Source organism: Anopheles stephensi, chromosome 3 (assembly GCF_013141755.1).
Source record: "Anopheles stephensi strain Indian chromosome 3, UCI_ANSTEP_V1.0, whole genome shotgun sequence".
Lineage (NCBI taxonomy): Eukaryota > Metazoa > Arthropoda > Insecta > Diptera > Culicidae > Anopheles > Anopheles stephensi.
Genome location: NC_050203.1, coordinates 32,219,470 through 32,234,745, shown reverse-complemented (window position 1 = coordinate 32,234,745; position 15,276 = coordinate 32,219,470). Strand labels below are relative to the sequence as shown.

Below are 15,276 nucleotides of genomic sequence, written 5' to 3'. Positions count from 1 at the left end.
CATCATACCATTCTAACTACGCTGGTTTCAGTTGATATAGCAACTAACAATCAGATAGTTTATGAAGCTAATCAGACTCGACACTCTATTGATACCTATTGGATTTTAATCGGTTCAGATTCGGATCAGTTCGCATGTTTCGTTTAACATTTAAGATGATTTTTTTCCTTAAGAAGATAGCTCTCATAACCATTCAGCATAAAAAGTTTTATGAAGCGAAAACTGTGTAACATTTCTAATACTTCAAAGTTAAAGCTATTCTACAACTTATTCTATGATTCGGTAAACCCTGTAAGTCATATAAAGGATGTAGATTGATGAATCTAAAGATTATAATAAAACATGGCCTAAAAAACATAAGATCTGCTTATGATTTTCTTTTTATATTCATGTATATGTGTGTTTTAAATTAATTTTACAGAGTTTTTCAGTTGATAAGACAATAGTATCTATTTTAATGACAAGCTCCTTAGATGAAATGGCAAACAAAGGTAGTTGATATGGAAACGGCTTCGGATGATAGGGAAATCAAATACCTTTTATTGTGAAATCCTCAGATGATATTGTCGTAGTAGCCGTTGATATTGTACACGTCCTTTCAGCACTCGGGTAAGTGCGTGCAATATCAACGGCTACTATGACAATATCATCTGAGGACATCACAATAAAAGGTATTTGATTACCCTATCACCCGAAGCCGTTTCCATATCAACTAGCTTTGTTTGGCATTCCAACTAAGAAGCCTGCCATAAAAATGGATGCTATTGCCCTATCAACTGAAAAACCCTGTATCTAGCTGATGACGTAGACCAAGATAAAAATAAAAAAAAGTGATAAGAAAGTCTATAAAAAGCTTAAGAAAAGGATTGAACAAGCAGCAGAAAGAAAGAAAAAAAGACAAAAATAGCTTAAAAAAAGCCCAATCAACAATTACTAACTGACCAAGTCGAAACAAAAACGAGAATAAAATGCATACAGACATTTATATAACTTACATATATAGAACTTATACATTGAAATAACATATTGTTATACGTTTCACATCAAATCTCATCCATACTCTCTGCAATCTTGTTTGTGTTATTCTTTCCCTTCGCTATTCTTCCTAATCAGCTATTCTTGTACATTTTTACTTTATAGACAACCTCCAACCTTCAAACACCGATTTCGCTGATATGATCTTGCTATTTCTTTTCGCCCTTTTATACTTTGTTTTACACCTATCCATCAATTCATCGCATTATTTCTGCTTTGGGTTTCTCCTTTTGTGTTCTTGTTTTGTTGTCCCTTCTCTTATTTTCTCTTTTCTTTTCTTCCCTTTTAGTTTGATTATGCATGCGGGATGCTTGTTCTAGCTAGTTTGCTACGGTATTTCTTTCTTCTTTTTTTCTTTTGTATGACTTCTTGTTATTGCTAAATGCCCTGAACAAGCTGTCTAGACATCATCGTTCCTGTTTGACAGCTTCTCTACATCTCAGCAAGCTAAAAGTCGAGGATTTTCTGTACTCTGTATATGTTTCACTGTAACCACATTACGAATAATTTTTAAACATCCTCCAACCCCGAGAACGTTCCAGCTGTTGTGCAAATAGGCAATGCAAAACTTCCCGTCCCAGCGGTATGCTTTCCAATGCGCATACCATTTCCATCGCAATTCGATGATGCACATCCGAGAAAACTAGTGCATCTGCAGCGCCATTTCTTTCGGACTGTAATGTATATGCAACTGGCAGCCGAGCCAGCCATGAGCGTCGATGACTTAATAGTATGCCACCGCTCCCGCTGTCTGACCAGGGTTGAATTTTTCATTTTCGAGAACAATCGCGCTCTTTGCGATGTAAAAAAAAACTGGGGAAGACCAGGCAAAAGCTAATGTGTGGTATTGAAAGGCTTACAAACAGCGTTGGGCTTTAGTGAGACAAAAATAGCACTTGTTTTTTTTTTTTGTTTAACCCTAAACAGCATGTGTTCATACAAAAAAGTATTTTATTTATGTTTGACCTTTACTTTTTGAGAGAGGCCTTTTTTGTTGTTTAAAGCAAGTAACAATAAAGCAACCTTATAAGCTCATACATTCAACAGTTATTATCAAACGCACGACAACAAAAAAAACACCTCTACCGGATCATACATCACAAATCATCCAACCCAATGATCCTCGGTACAATCGACACATTACCGGGCACACACGATAAACTTTACAACCATTAGGGTTGGCAATAAAAACAAACCCCTTCCCCCACTGCCCCCCCCCCCCTCTTTCAAGGCAATCACCGACAGCATGGAATGCGTATGTTTCGAACCAACAACAAAAAACGGTCCATTCGTCACCAAGCCGCCAACCGAAAACATGATGCCCTTGTGTTGCATTTTTTCGTCCGCTTCATCCGTCGATCGTGTGACGCAAGAAGTGACGTTACGTTGCAAATTTCCACCAGAACGAACCGTAGATCGTACAATTCTATGGCACGTTTCACTACAAACACGCATTGGTCGAAGAAAACAATCGACCAAACACACACACACACGAGCGATAAGCTGTTGTAGTGGCGAGGTGTGTCGAGTTGTAGTTGTATTGCCACACTAATGAATGATGATTGGAGATCATTTACCGCGGGGTGTAACGTTGGTGGTGATGTTGTGCGTAACAATAGCGCAGTGACATGTGCGTTACATCAGTTCCATGTAAAGTGTGATTGTTAGGCACAATGTTTAAATTTTCTTTTAGAGTTTTCGTTTTTTTAAACACTACGAGAAAGCATAACATTCTGAATGAAATTGTACAATTTTTGCTCGCCCTTTAAAAAAACTATATACTGCTCGCGAGCCCGGCTCTTACTACGTTGCAATATACATAAACATCGTCTGGTGCTAGGACCGGTTGACCGGTTGACCGGTCCGAACGTGAACAAGTTGCCTGTTTCTAACCGCTTCTAAGCAGCGGAATAAAATCAGGGAAGCACAACCTAGCGCGAACTACCCTAAGTGTTATTTTCACAGGTTCACAATGATTTAAAGGCGGATTATCAACAGAGTGGAAATTCCTAAATTCATCGAGATCGCAACTCAACCTGTGGATAAACTGAGTAAAGGGAATCAGAAATAAAAGGGTAAAATCTTTAAGGAGATTCACTGCAAAGATGAAGCGTATAATCAATACTTACTCAACAATAAGAAAGTCCTTATTAAAAATAACTAATCATAAAATGAGGTGCCGAATAAAAGGGGTAAAACATAAATCCTATAGCACAAAACCAACAAAAAAACAGAGTTAGCACATAAAAAACAAATTTTAAAAATATTAAAAAACAAACTAGTAATAAAGATAAATAAATATATTAAATGATATCATAAACAAATAAAATAAAGAAAGAATAAAAATAAATAAAACAAGTTATAAATTATAGGGAAAGAAAAAAGAAGTAAATATATTGTTAAGAAATGTAAAAAAATAGAAAGATTATTAGACCGTATTGCTAAAAATATAGATGAATAAAAAAAAGTAAATAAATCAATAAACACATCAATATAAAAGATTTAAAAAAATATTAGTGAGCTGAATAAATAAAACCATAACCAAAACTGTGTACATTGTCAAATAATTCTTAAAAAAGCATAACAAAATCATTAAAAAAACACTTAATAAGGGAAAATTATTCAGCCAGTTTACGGAAGCAGCGAGATTCACGTTACATACTTAACTTTAAATTCTTGGTTGTAAAACATTGAAGATACAGGTTATCCGCTTAACTTACCGTGAAATAAAAAAAAGTCAAATAAGTGTTGTATTCTTCCCCTGTTCAACACTTTTTTATTAACTTTGTTTGCCACAGTATGTTTCTTTCTGCTGCTTCAACTCATAATATTTCTTGAAAAGGGGTCAATTATTTAGGAAAGTAAGTTGCACGAGTGCATAAATTATTGGGGCTTTCATAGTTGGAAAAATAAAAACATAAAAACCACAAAATAAATACACATTATAAAAAAAAATAAAAAAAATATTGTCATAAATAAAACAACAAGAAAAGAAAAATCAAAATGCATAAAGCACATGGATAAAATGTATGAGTAGTAGCGATGGCAACCACTCCATACGATTGCCCATCCCTGATATTAAGCCCCTTTGGCAAGCAAAATTAGAAAAGAGGAGGAAGTAAAGGTGTAAGCATTAGAGACGGATAAAACGACGCGCGAAAAAAAGACCAAGAAGAAAAAAAAAAACAACAAATCAAAGTGCAAAACCTGCGAACGAACGAGCGAACGAACGAGCGGGACCCGCCGTTCGTTCAGACAAGCGACCATATTTTTGACCACATCTACCGTTGTCACGTGAGGCTCGTCCGTCATTATCATCCGCCTCCCATCCACCACAGTTACCCGGGGCATCCCCACCCGAGTGGGGGGGTGGTCTGAACAACCCACCAGTTTCCATTCAATAATAAGAGATACACGTCCGAGAGTCTGTCTAGTTCCTCTCGCTGCTTTTTCACTTGCCCGAGAGAGAATGTGTGTTTGCGTTTTACTTTTTTTATTTTCGGGGCGTTCATCATCAGGACCACTTAAGCCAATAACTTAAGCCAGCCGAACAAACAGCAAGATCGCTCCATTGCGTCGCACGTTTCATTTGCGTATGCGCCAGCGAGCTTGCGAGGAGACCTGCGCACGGTCCATCGCGTGCGGTTTCAGTGTTGTCGTCTGCCAAAAGATTGATGCATCATCATCATCATCAGACCGACGAGCACGATCATACTTTTAAAAATAATATTTTAACAATTTCGACGCACAAACCGATGTGACGTCATTGCATTGGTCTAAGGGTTTGTTTTCCCTTCAGGTTTTAAATTTCTTTTTTTTTCCTTGTGTCTGTTGTTTACCTCTCTTACACGTCCGCACTCACAGTATGTTTGCGGTGATGCGCTCATGTGTTGTGTGCGGACAGTTTGACACTTTCGTAAGAAAAAAACCCTTACGCGAGGGATTACCCATATGGTTCGGTTCTGGAACGGAATTCTAACCTCACAAAAACCGAAACCCCCTACGACGACGACGACGCGCCGGCCATAAAGATTGCGATCATTAGCGCTGGAAATCGAACACCAACGACGAACCGACCACGTGGTCGTCCAACACCGTTCGACGCCCTTCGAACGACCTTCGATCCCGCGGCTTATGTTGGGCCGCGTTTACGGATTCACTGCGGGCTGCGTGCACGTAAAAAGGTCTCCCGTTATTTATACCCACAATACATATATCTCCCTCTCTTGCCGATGAGCTGCACTACATCGCCACGGTTCGGCTGCAAATGCCCTTTTTGGTCAAACGTCATCCTAGATGGGTTTCCCTTTCGAAACGAACCCCCGGGCAATCCGGGGAAGGTGTTTGGTTTTGTTTCGAACCAATTGTCCACGGGCCGTTCTGTGCCGTCGGAAATGCCGCCAGTGCGGTTTTGATAAATAATTCAGCAGCACGTGGTCCACGGTGGTGTACGTTGTAGACGCGCACCACCCTTAACACCAACACGAAGAAGACGCTTGGAAGGTACGCACGCACACGCATCCGCTTCCGTAGGTGTGCGTGTAAGGCGGAAAGATGACGATGATAAGGGGATTTCTTAACTGGCTGCACGCGCACGTCGTTTTGTATGTTTGATGGGTTGGCGCAAAGCTTAACCCTTCCTTAGACATGGATTGGCTTATTGACCTTATGTTAAATTTATATTTTGAAATTCGGCACCCTCTTATTATGCTGCTATTTAAAAAAAAAAAATTTACTATGAAAGATTTCACTAGACAAAATAATATTTCAAATTTTAATTAAACGAATGGAAAACTTACCTTACTGCATTCACCCCTGGCAACTAGGGGTTGAAATCAATCCAAGCGTTTCGGTTGAAATGTTTCATCGCGTTAAACCGTAGACAACGCTTCACGATTAAGCGTTTCATGCATGCTTCCCAGGTTCACAACCACTTTCAAACATGGTCGAGCAGATACGAACATTACAGTCAGTTCCAGATTTACGCAGCACTCAAGTCACGCAGATTAAAAAAGGGCAGATTTTTACATAGTGAAGTAATTACAGAATCCCGTGCATTTAATTTTTGAATTAAATACTCTGTATTTCGCAATTCGGTTAGGCCATCCTTGGTGAATAAAAAAAAAAACAATCTGTAATTTTGAAACGCTTATAATGTTTTGAAACTCACCTTTTTTTATTTACAATAGTATTTTAAAATATAATTTAAATTAAAAAAATTATTGGGAAACCGTCAAAATCCTTTCAAAAAGAAATAAAAATAAATGGAACACCATAAATCTCGACGAAACCAGCAATATTTGATGCAACCCCCTGACACAACATCATGGGAAATTGTTCTAATACTTCAGAATACTATCTAAATGGAACAGTTCATTAGTATATTTGCTATATATTAGGGAACTTCTTGGCAATTTCAAATTAACGAAAAAAAAACCTATTTAAACGGTCATTGAAACTGAAAACGAGAATCGGATCGCTTAACACGAATTTTACACGAGACGAGTAGGTCGAATTCGAGCATGAACGTTAAAAAGATCCAATTTTCGCCAATTTTTCTAAATGGTTCTCAAGGAATATACAAAAGAAAAAAATATAGTTCTTCTTCTTCTTTCTTGGCCTAACGATCTCTTAGGCCATGCCTGCCATTTCTGGCTTACTAGCCTTATTGATACCACATAGTTGGATAGTCAGTTCTCACTATGGGGAAACGGCCCAGATGAGATTTGAACCCCGGTCCTGCCCTGTCAAGACCGACGCCGTTGTCACATCTACCCCTGTGCTAAAAATATAATTAATAAATTTCAATTTCAATTTCAAAAAATATATTGTTTGTAAACTAAACAATATTTTAAAAGAAATTATACTCATAATTTAAACAGATAGGGCTATCGTTATGTTCTTTACATTTTTACTAAATCACAACTACACCGTTTGATGTTCGTTTTGCTTGTGTTTTAGTTATTTTTGCTTTATTTTTAGTGTTTGAGTAGTGGTTTGTTATTAGCGGCTGATGGTAAGTAGAGCTTTACTCGTTACAATGCCAGTTTGTGTCCCAGCCTATGTGTATCAACTGTTTGTAGTGTATATTGTAATAGAGCTACGGTAAAAAGTTAGCTGACGATGAGGAAAATTATGCACATTGGAATATCGCTACCTTTCCCTAGTACATACAACAGTACGGCGGGAGCGGGTCAAGTATCTGTGATCTAAAAAGATTCGGAAAACGTAGCACGATCGTTAAAAGTTACATTCCGGTTCAGAGAATCGGTTCGGTTCATACTGTCTGAGTAGTTAATCTCATGATCATTTCTGTAGCCTCACTTAACTAACTTGACGTTCGATCATAGTTAGACCCGACCTATGGCTGTTTATAAAGAGGACAGAAGTCTTTAGAAAGGAATAAAATAAAATATCCTTTAGTAGAACAATAAAAATCAGATTCAGTAGTTTTGTACCATAAATGAAGAACCATAAGAGAAAGATCGTTTGTTTGAAAATTGCGTTAAGTACGCTGTACTCGGATGATCTTTTAAGTGCCCTCTTGGAAGTCTCCTTACAAAATGATTATTTTTTTGCATTGGTGTTTTGTTTCTTAATTGTTTGGCTCACTATTTCACACTTTGATTCATTCATTCTCTCCGCATATGCTCTCTGAAACGTATGCTGCCCCACTTGCTTGGTGCATTTATAATTTAAGGTTTTAGCTATTGTCCTCTAGTAGCTCGGTAGCTGGTGTCATAAGTTGCTTTAAAACAAACTGTTCTCCAATGTATGTTTATTGATTCGCGCGCTTAAATGCTGTGGACGTTATTCGTATTATGCGATACTGACATCATTTACAAACTAACACACTACGGCGCGATCGAGACGCTACTTACGGCATTCGATTTTTCAACTATTTCTCTACCGATATTTCGTTATCCCTTTTTTGCTGGTTAGAAAACTATGTTACTCTGCGTTTCCCTATCTCTCCGTCACTTATTCGAACGTTGCAATCGGTTGCATGTTTAAAAGTATCGCATATGATGCCATAATATACGTTGAAAAATCATAATTTAAAAACAAGAGCCTTACACACTGCGCGAATTCAACTCTTACTTGCGATCTAAGAATATATAAAGGAAGATGAATTCCACTGCTTAGCTCTACTTTACGGATCATCATATTTTGGAAGCCATGTTTGTGTTAATTCTCTCCAGTCCGATTGCGTCCGAATCCGTGCCATCCGCTGTCAGCTTTGGTTGTGTTGCGTGTATAAAACAAAACAGGAATCCCGCCGTTCTACGCGTCGCTCACCGTTTATTAATATTTCATACAATTATTACGTTATTTCGCTTCAAAATCTTACGTGTTTTCTGTTAAGATATTACTGTTCGGCATTACTCCCAATACTTGGCATGACAAGTATATCAAGGAGAGCGCGCATCAGGAGGTTATGGTAGCGGACCTCAACTAGCAAATCGTTTCCATTGTACCTATACATTCGCTAGCCTGCAATCTCTTGTAAATGCAGGCGCAGAGCCAAACTTACTAATCCGTACAATAACTATACCTGATACCTTCATTACTTCATCTTTTCTACATCAGGACCGATAAAATGATTCGTAACTGTCGCGTACAATTATACAGCACTTCTCTGTAATATGAATGCTCTTCATCGGGAAAAACACATCCACATCCAGAGACAACGGCTTTCTGTAACGGCTTGAATTAAATGCAACTGATAATCCTCCTACACGTGCAGATACTCGATATACTATTCTCGTTAAGTACGTTCGCACAGACTGTCCTCTCTTCGCGTTTGTTCTTTGGAAAGTGGGTTTTTCTTTTTAAATCATAACTGTCAGATTGAAAGGATTTCAAAAACAACAAGCACAAAGAACACTACAGTCCACTTGGTAAACTTCTATATACAAAAGAAACAAGATAGGGGAAAAACTCTGAAACTCAAAGACAAACTGACAAGCTTAAAAAATACACACGCAGGTAGTGAGAACCTACCACACACTCGGTCGAGATCCGAACTCACAGTGCACAAATGCAGTGGGAAAGAAATGCGAGGAAACCTACGGGGCGACGACGTTCGGTGACTGCACCACCACCTACCGGTCGCTTCTATCTCTGCTACACCCAGAGCACCCGCGACACGGTATCGGTTTCGCTGGCGTGAATCTTCAGCTTGGGCGGCACAACCGGCGCCGAGTCCCAGCGACGATGGTTGATAAAATGCGTATGATGCTCGTAGCTGGCCGTTTGTGTGGCACGCAGCGGCGATCCCGTGCTGGAAGTACACGTACCGGACGAGGTGGCGGCAGCGGTACCGCCAACCGCTGTGGCAGAAGAATTACTTCCATTCGATGGATTGGACGATTTGATGGAAGGAGAGGACGGAATGCCTAGCTTGTTGGCACTGCCGTTAGCATTTGCGGCTCCTCCATTCCTGGCCTGCGCCGTTGGGATGACGGTATTCTCACGCAACTCGGACGAATCTTCCGACGCACCGAACGCACTGTTGACGCCTCCGCTGCTTCCTCCGTTGCTGCTGCTATGCCCACCCTCGTTCGAGGATGTGGATCCTTCGCCAAGCGATCCGTTGCTAACGCCGTGGTTACTTCCCACCGAGGACAGCATCGTCGAGTTGATCAGTGGCAGCCCGATCTCCTGGAACGAGTTCATCGAGCTAAAGCCACTCTCGTCCTCTGCCGAGCTGGATATCATCATCTCCTTAATCCGCTCGATGTTGGCACTGTACCGATGGGCCGGATTGTGGTGATGGTGATGATGGTGGTGGTGATGGTTCCCATTCCCATTGATACTACCGTTGCCGGAGGTACTGCTGCTGCAACTGCTGCTACTGCTACCGCCACCACCAACACCGCTTCCCCCACCTCCATTCACCCCGTTTACGCCACCGTTCGATTGATGGTGCAGCAGATGGTGGTGGTGTGACAGTAGCAGCGGCGGTGAAGGACGATCCGTATTATCCTCGTCGGTTTCTGTCTTCGTGGAGGACGACGTCGAGTGTACCGAGTCGGCTGTACTGCTCCGTACCGATAGTCGACTGCCACGCATGTTCAGCTTCCGATTGAAGCCTACCGTACTACGGGTGTTTACTAGCGGATGGTTACCTCCACCTCCCAATCCTCCTACTCCTCCTCCTCCCACTCCTCCCCCGTGTCCATTCGATACTCCTACACTTCTGCCACCTCCTCCGCCGCCACCATCACCTATACCGCCGCCAGTTCCGGTAAGCGTTGGGGTGCTGCCGAGCATCGCGCCGGAAGCGGACAGACCGACACCGGTGAGCGTGGTGCTACTGCCGCAGCTGGATGCCGCCGTTGATGCCGAGATCAGGCTGTCCAGTGCGTTCGTCGATTGGGCCAGCGTCGGCTCCTGGGTATTGAGCAAGTTTTGCACCGTCCGCAGCAAACGGAACGCCTCCTGGGCCAGCTTCTCCGGGTCAACTTCGTTGCTGGAAATTGGCAGAGTCTGGGTTCGTTTCGGTGAGCGTCGCCTAAAAAGATAGTAGAGCCGAGAAAAAAATGCCCCGGATGCAACCGAGCACACCAGACAGACAGACGAATTAGTACATTGCTGTGAGACAAATAGTAACGCCTTTCGACACCATGGCCCCACGGCTCCGAAAGCACATCCCGGGAGCACATAGCCGGGTTTGGGGCCGCAATTGGATAATCTGCTACTTATGGGTTAGTAGGCCTCCGCCCGTCCCAGGGAACATCGGACAGGGTTGATTTATATTTGAACTGATTTGCTAAAGATATACGACGTCGTCACCATCGTTCTCGTTTGACACTCATTCCCCCCCCTTGGTCGCACGGTCATTGCAAGTTACGCGTATCGGTTACCGACGGCGAAAGAGTATCACATTTCTGGCACACGGACACTCTTCTGCGGAGAGCGAAAGTGTTGGTCGTAAAATTACCAGCGCCATTCCTCCTGCTTTAGGGTCGAGTACGGTCGCCTTCCGGCAGTTGTGTTCAAACGATGCTGTTGCGAATGCCCAACTTGACAGACGGCTCAATTGGAGCGCGTAAATATGTTTAAAAATAAGAACTGCATCACAGAAAAGAGCAGTCCACTACTTACACTCCAGCCACAACCACAGCTGGATGCTATTGCCAATCGGATTAATTGCATTGGTCATGAAATTTGAGCCCGCGCGGACGCTTTACATTTAGAAACTTGTATTTAAAAACTGTATATAAGTATATAAGGATAAGGTAATATCATTCATTCCTCAAAAATACGCATCTCATAACAAACATGAATTGGTTTATCGACATAGGCCCTCTTCTTGCGTCAAAACACCGCCATTCTCGAAGCTCATTAATGTCACCCTAAAAGTTGTTATTCATGTTGAAGGTGTAAATAAACAGCTGATCCTAGCGCACCAATAGCGCACGCCGAATAATTCAATCCGATCGTCAACATAATTCCAACCGGCAGGAGTTTGTCAACAACGAAAGTTATGTGCATCCAGGGCATCGTTTGTGGGTCATTTATCGTAACGATTACGAAACTATTTCTCCTGTCTTGCCCGATAGAAGGATCAGAAATATTCCACCCGGACAGCGATATGCGCTGCTGGCCCCGATCCGTATGTTTGCTTACACATTTCACGACGATCTTTCCACCGTCGCGGAACGAACTACCGTACACACGCATAGTTTACGATACAAACAAACGGTCAAATCGTCCATGTCCGGTAGCATCCGGTAGCATAGCGCGACCCGCAAGATCTCTGGAAATCTGCTCCCTCAGATCATCTTCTCTCAAACGGGACGGGACACATACGGGAGGAGGAGCTTTATTATTGATGACGATCAAGTGAAATTTATCACCGACCGGCCGGGCTAAAACCCGTAAATATATGGGCCCCACAAACATCTGCACCCTTGTTGTTTACTGACCACGTGAATGAAAGCTATTTCACTCTCCAACTCTCCGAGAAATCCGAAAAACAATTGGAATGGCTTGGGAAAGAAGAAATCAAACACGATCTGGATCGCAAATGCGTTTGCCACGCGACTATTTTCTTTGGCATAGCTCGGAAAATCCTCCCCTCACTGCTCATACACACACTCATTATTCATTTCCTCGATGGCTCGCTCGGTTTACCGCTGGAAGAGGTAAAGGATGATTTATGTAAAACATCTCAAAACATGCAAACGGCATACGGGCTCCCCACCCCCAGAGTTCCAGATAAATCATGAAGCATAAGACGACGGCGCACGTGTCTGTCACCTTTGGCGCATCGAAATTGCCCAGATTAACACCCGGTTAATGGCGGAGGCGGCATACACCACCGGACTGAATCATCGATGCGTACACGCAAACGCATTCTCCGATCGCGTTCCGGTACGCAAATCATAGAACGCTCAAGCCGAGTGGGGAATGAGCTTCCTTAAGCCTTCGCCCTGCCGACCGGACCATTTCCTGCGTGGGTAAGCACGCCGATCATATAAAGCGACGGGGGCGCACAAAACTCCATGATTGATGATGACAAATCGATTCGCACGCAAATGACCTGCCACTGTACGAGACCGCAGCAAACCGTCATCTTACGGCTCACTGCGGTGTATGTGTAAGATAATTTTGTCATCCATCCTGTGTTGAATTTGAACAGGTTCGATGCAATGTGCCGGCGGGCCGCCGGTGCTTATACATCGGATCCGCGAGAATTTGTGGTCCGGATGTCGTGGATTTAATGGTTTGTAATGGATTTGACACAGTGACCTGGGCCGGCGACCTGCGAAATTGGTGCACATTTTTAGTCAATATGATTCAAAGGTGGTCCCCATTGCTTTAGAACAAGTTTCTGAGTTGAAAGTCGTGAGATGTAACCACGTCCGTAAAAGTGTTTGGTACCAAAGAGTTACTTCAAGTTAAAAAGCCCGAAGATATAGCTAATTCAAATTCCAAAAATATCATGTTTCCTTGGAGAGTCTAAGTGTTCATTATCACTTAAATACTTTCCTGATACTTGCAAGAACTCTTCAATACAAATATAAGCTCAAGCACTCTACTGCAACACAGTATCAACGCTAACAAAGACCCTCTACTGCAACACAGTATCAACGCTAACAAAGACCCTTTAACCAAGAGCCTTAACATCCGTTAGAAAACCCGTATCTGTGTGCGTGTATTTCAACGTCACCATTCCCAAAACAAATCTTAATCCCTCTTTTAAAACAAACTATTGTCAAACAAAAGGGAAGGAAACAAAACTGTCCCTTTGTATGCTGTCCGACGCGACACCTACTCTAGCCGGATACCGGTCACAGATATTTGGGATCCACATTGTCCCACCAGACATTACAAGCAGATGAATGCATCAACACCGACTGGGAAACAATCCAACAATTTCTTCTTCGCCCAGCTACGATGATAGTTTGCCGCCGGTGGAATTTCTCGACCCATCAGCAAGTGCCGAATATCTACAGGGCGACTACGACGCCGACGACGACGGCGACGACGACAGGCAATTAACGTATGTGTCCAATAAATTAGCACCCGATTTATGTATTGAGACGTTAACGGTCGAACAGGCGCGTATTGCACCGATCGATGCAGTCGAAAGCATTGGGTTTCGGTTACTCGGCAAGCAGGGTGAGCCCCAAACATTCTGGCGTGCTTGATTGCCTGAGCGTAAGTGCAACATGGCGTCCGTGGAGATGTGTTGGTGGCAAGTGATGTGTCCTTTTTTTCTTGACTTTCTGTGAGATATGATACCTTTGCATCTTTCAATCCACACTGAGTGAGCGATCTCTAGAATGATTTGTCCACGAAGCATCCGCTTATCGTGATTCATTTGCAACACGAGGTAAAGTGTCACATGAAAAAAACCGTAGAGTTCCATAGTGATTAAAGTAGCTTATTGGTTTTACCGAGACACACGAGATCTTCCCATTTTGTTACATTAATTTGAGAAAATCTCTGCCTCTTCCTCTTAATATCAGGAGCAACTACTCATTCCCTGTGCCAAGTTTCTCTTTTTCCCCCAACAAAAAAGCGATATTATTGTTTTACTCTATTTTATGCAAACGTATGTTCAAGCGATCGTTTGCGGGATGCGGTGCTTACCAGGTAAAATCTCTAAAGGTGCTGTAGGAGCTGGCAGGTGATGGCGGAACGACACAATCGTCCTCGTGAAGAGTTGACGGTGCGGCATGCTGACTCGCTGCCGACGATGCACCGTTGATCAATGTCAGCGATGACGGTTGGTGCTGATGCTGATGATCTAGCCGCCCATTATGGCCTGTCGCTCCTCCCGCTTTGGTGGTGTAGGGCTTCTGCTGCACATCTACCAGATTGGTGCTGCTGCGTGCCCGCGGACTACTCGCACTGCTACTGTCGGAGTCGTGCTGGTGATGCTGCTGTTGCTGATGGTGCTGATGATGGTGTTGAGCGCCGCCACCACTAGCTTTCGACACCTGTAACACACTCTTCGATCGTCCGATCTGGCCGCTCTGTAGCGCATCCAGGGAGCGATAGCAGCGATCCAGAAACCGTACTACTTCCTCCATCACGGCCCGGTACATGTGTCGGCTGGAGTCGACCTGTCGGAAAGAGAGAGAGAAAGAGGGACAACAAATTAAGTGCATGCAGTGCATCATCTCCAGAAAGGTCACATCTGTTGAGGTTAGCCGAATATTTTGAGAACCATTTTACTGAAGAGCAGAAGCTGAAAATGCTAAGTAGATAGCCATGTCTCAATTACTGGATTACAACGATCCGCTCCAAATTCTGTTCTAAGTTTTTTCAAGATATATGAATCGAACAGCTAATCTAGGAACTCGTCCCATGCTTTGAGAGGATTTATAGGTTTAGAAGCTGCTGCAGTCTTACATATGTCGCTGTCCTATATCAGACTCCACTTAAACATGCTCCATTCTATGCATCCCCATCAATAATTCCTCTCCACTGTACAGCAAACCTAACCCAATAACCACTATTTTACAAACAAATGGTTTACCTTTCGTGGATTTGTGTATGGCGTTGGATTTGTTTTTCGACTACTTCAAGAGAGACGTCTAGCTTTGTTTTTGGTTTTCTTCTCTATGTCTTACGATGCCCACGAGATGGATGGAGCTACCCATCGGATAGGATCAAAGTCAGCAAAACGGACCCATAATGTCGTCGCCGTCGCCGAGAAACAAACACCAAGAATAGATCCAAACAACCAAAACCATCAGCAGCCGCAGCAAAGCGCATCAT

General features: G+C 42.7%; 1 protein-coding gene across 6 annotated transcripts in view; it reads right to left on the bottom strand.

Moving 5' to 3' along the window:
- Positions 1-7,796: 7,796 nt before the first annotated feature.
- LOC118509538 (cell wall protein IFF6-like) overlaps positions 7,797-15,276 on the bottom strand; it is a 90,711-nt gene continuing 83,231 nt past the window's right edge. For all 6 annotated transcript variants that reach the window (XM_036050265.1, XM_036050270.1, XM_036050266.1 and 3 more), the window contains 2 exons: positions 14,143-14,618; positions 7,797-10,552 (listed from right to left, as the gene is read on the bottom strand). In XM_036050265.1, coding sequence (XP_035906158.1) covers positions 9,163-10,552; positions 14,143-14,618 — 1,866 coding nt within the window. In that variant the 3' untranslated portion in view covers positions 7,797-9,162. The remainder of the gene's footprint in view (positions 10,553-14,142; positions 14,619-15,276) is intronic.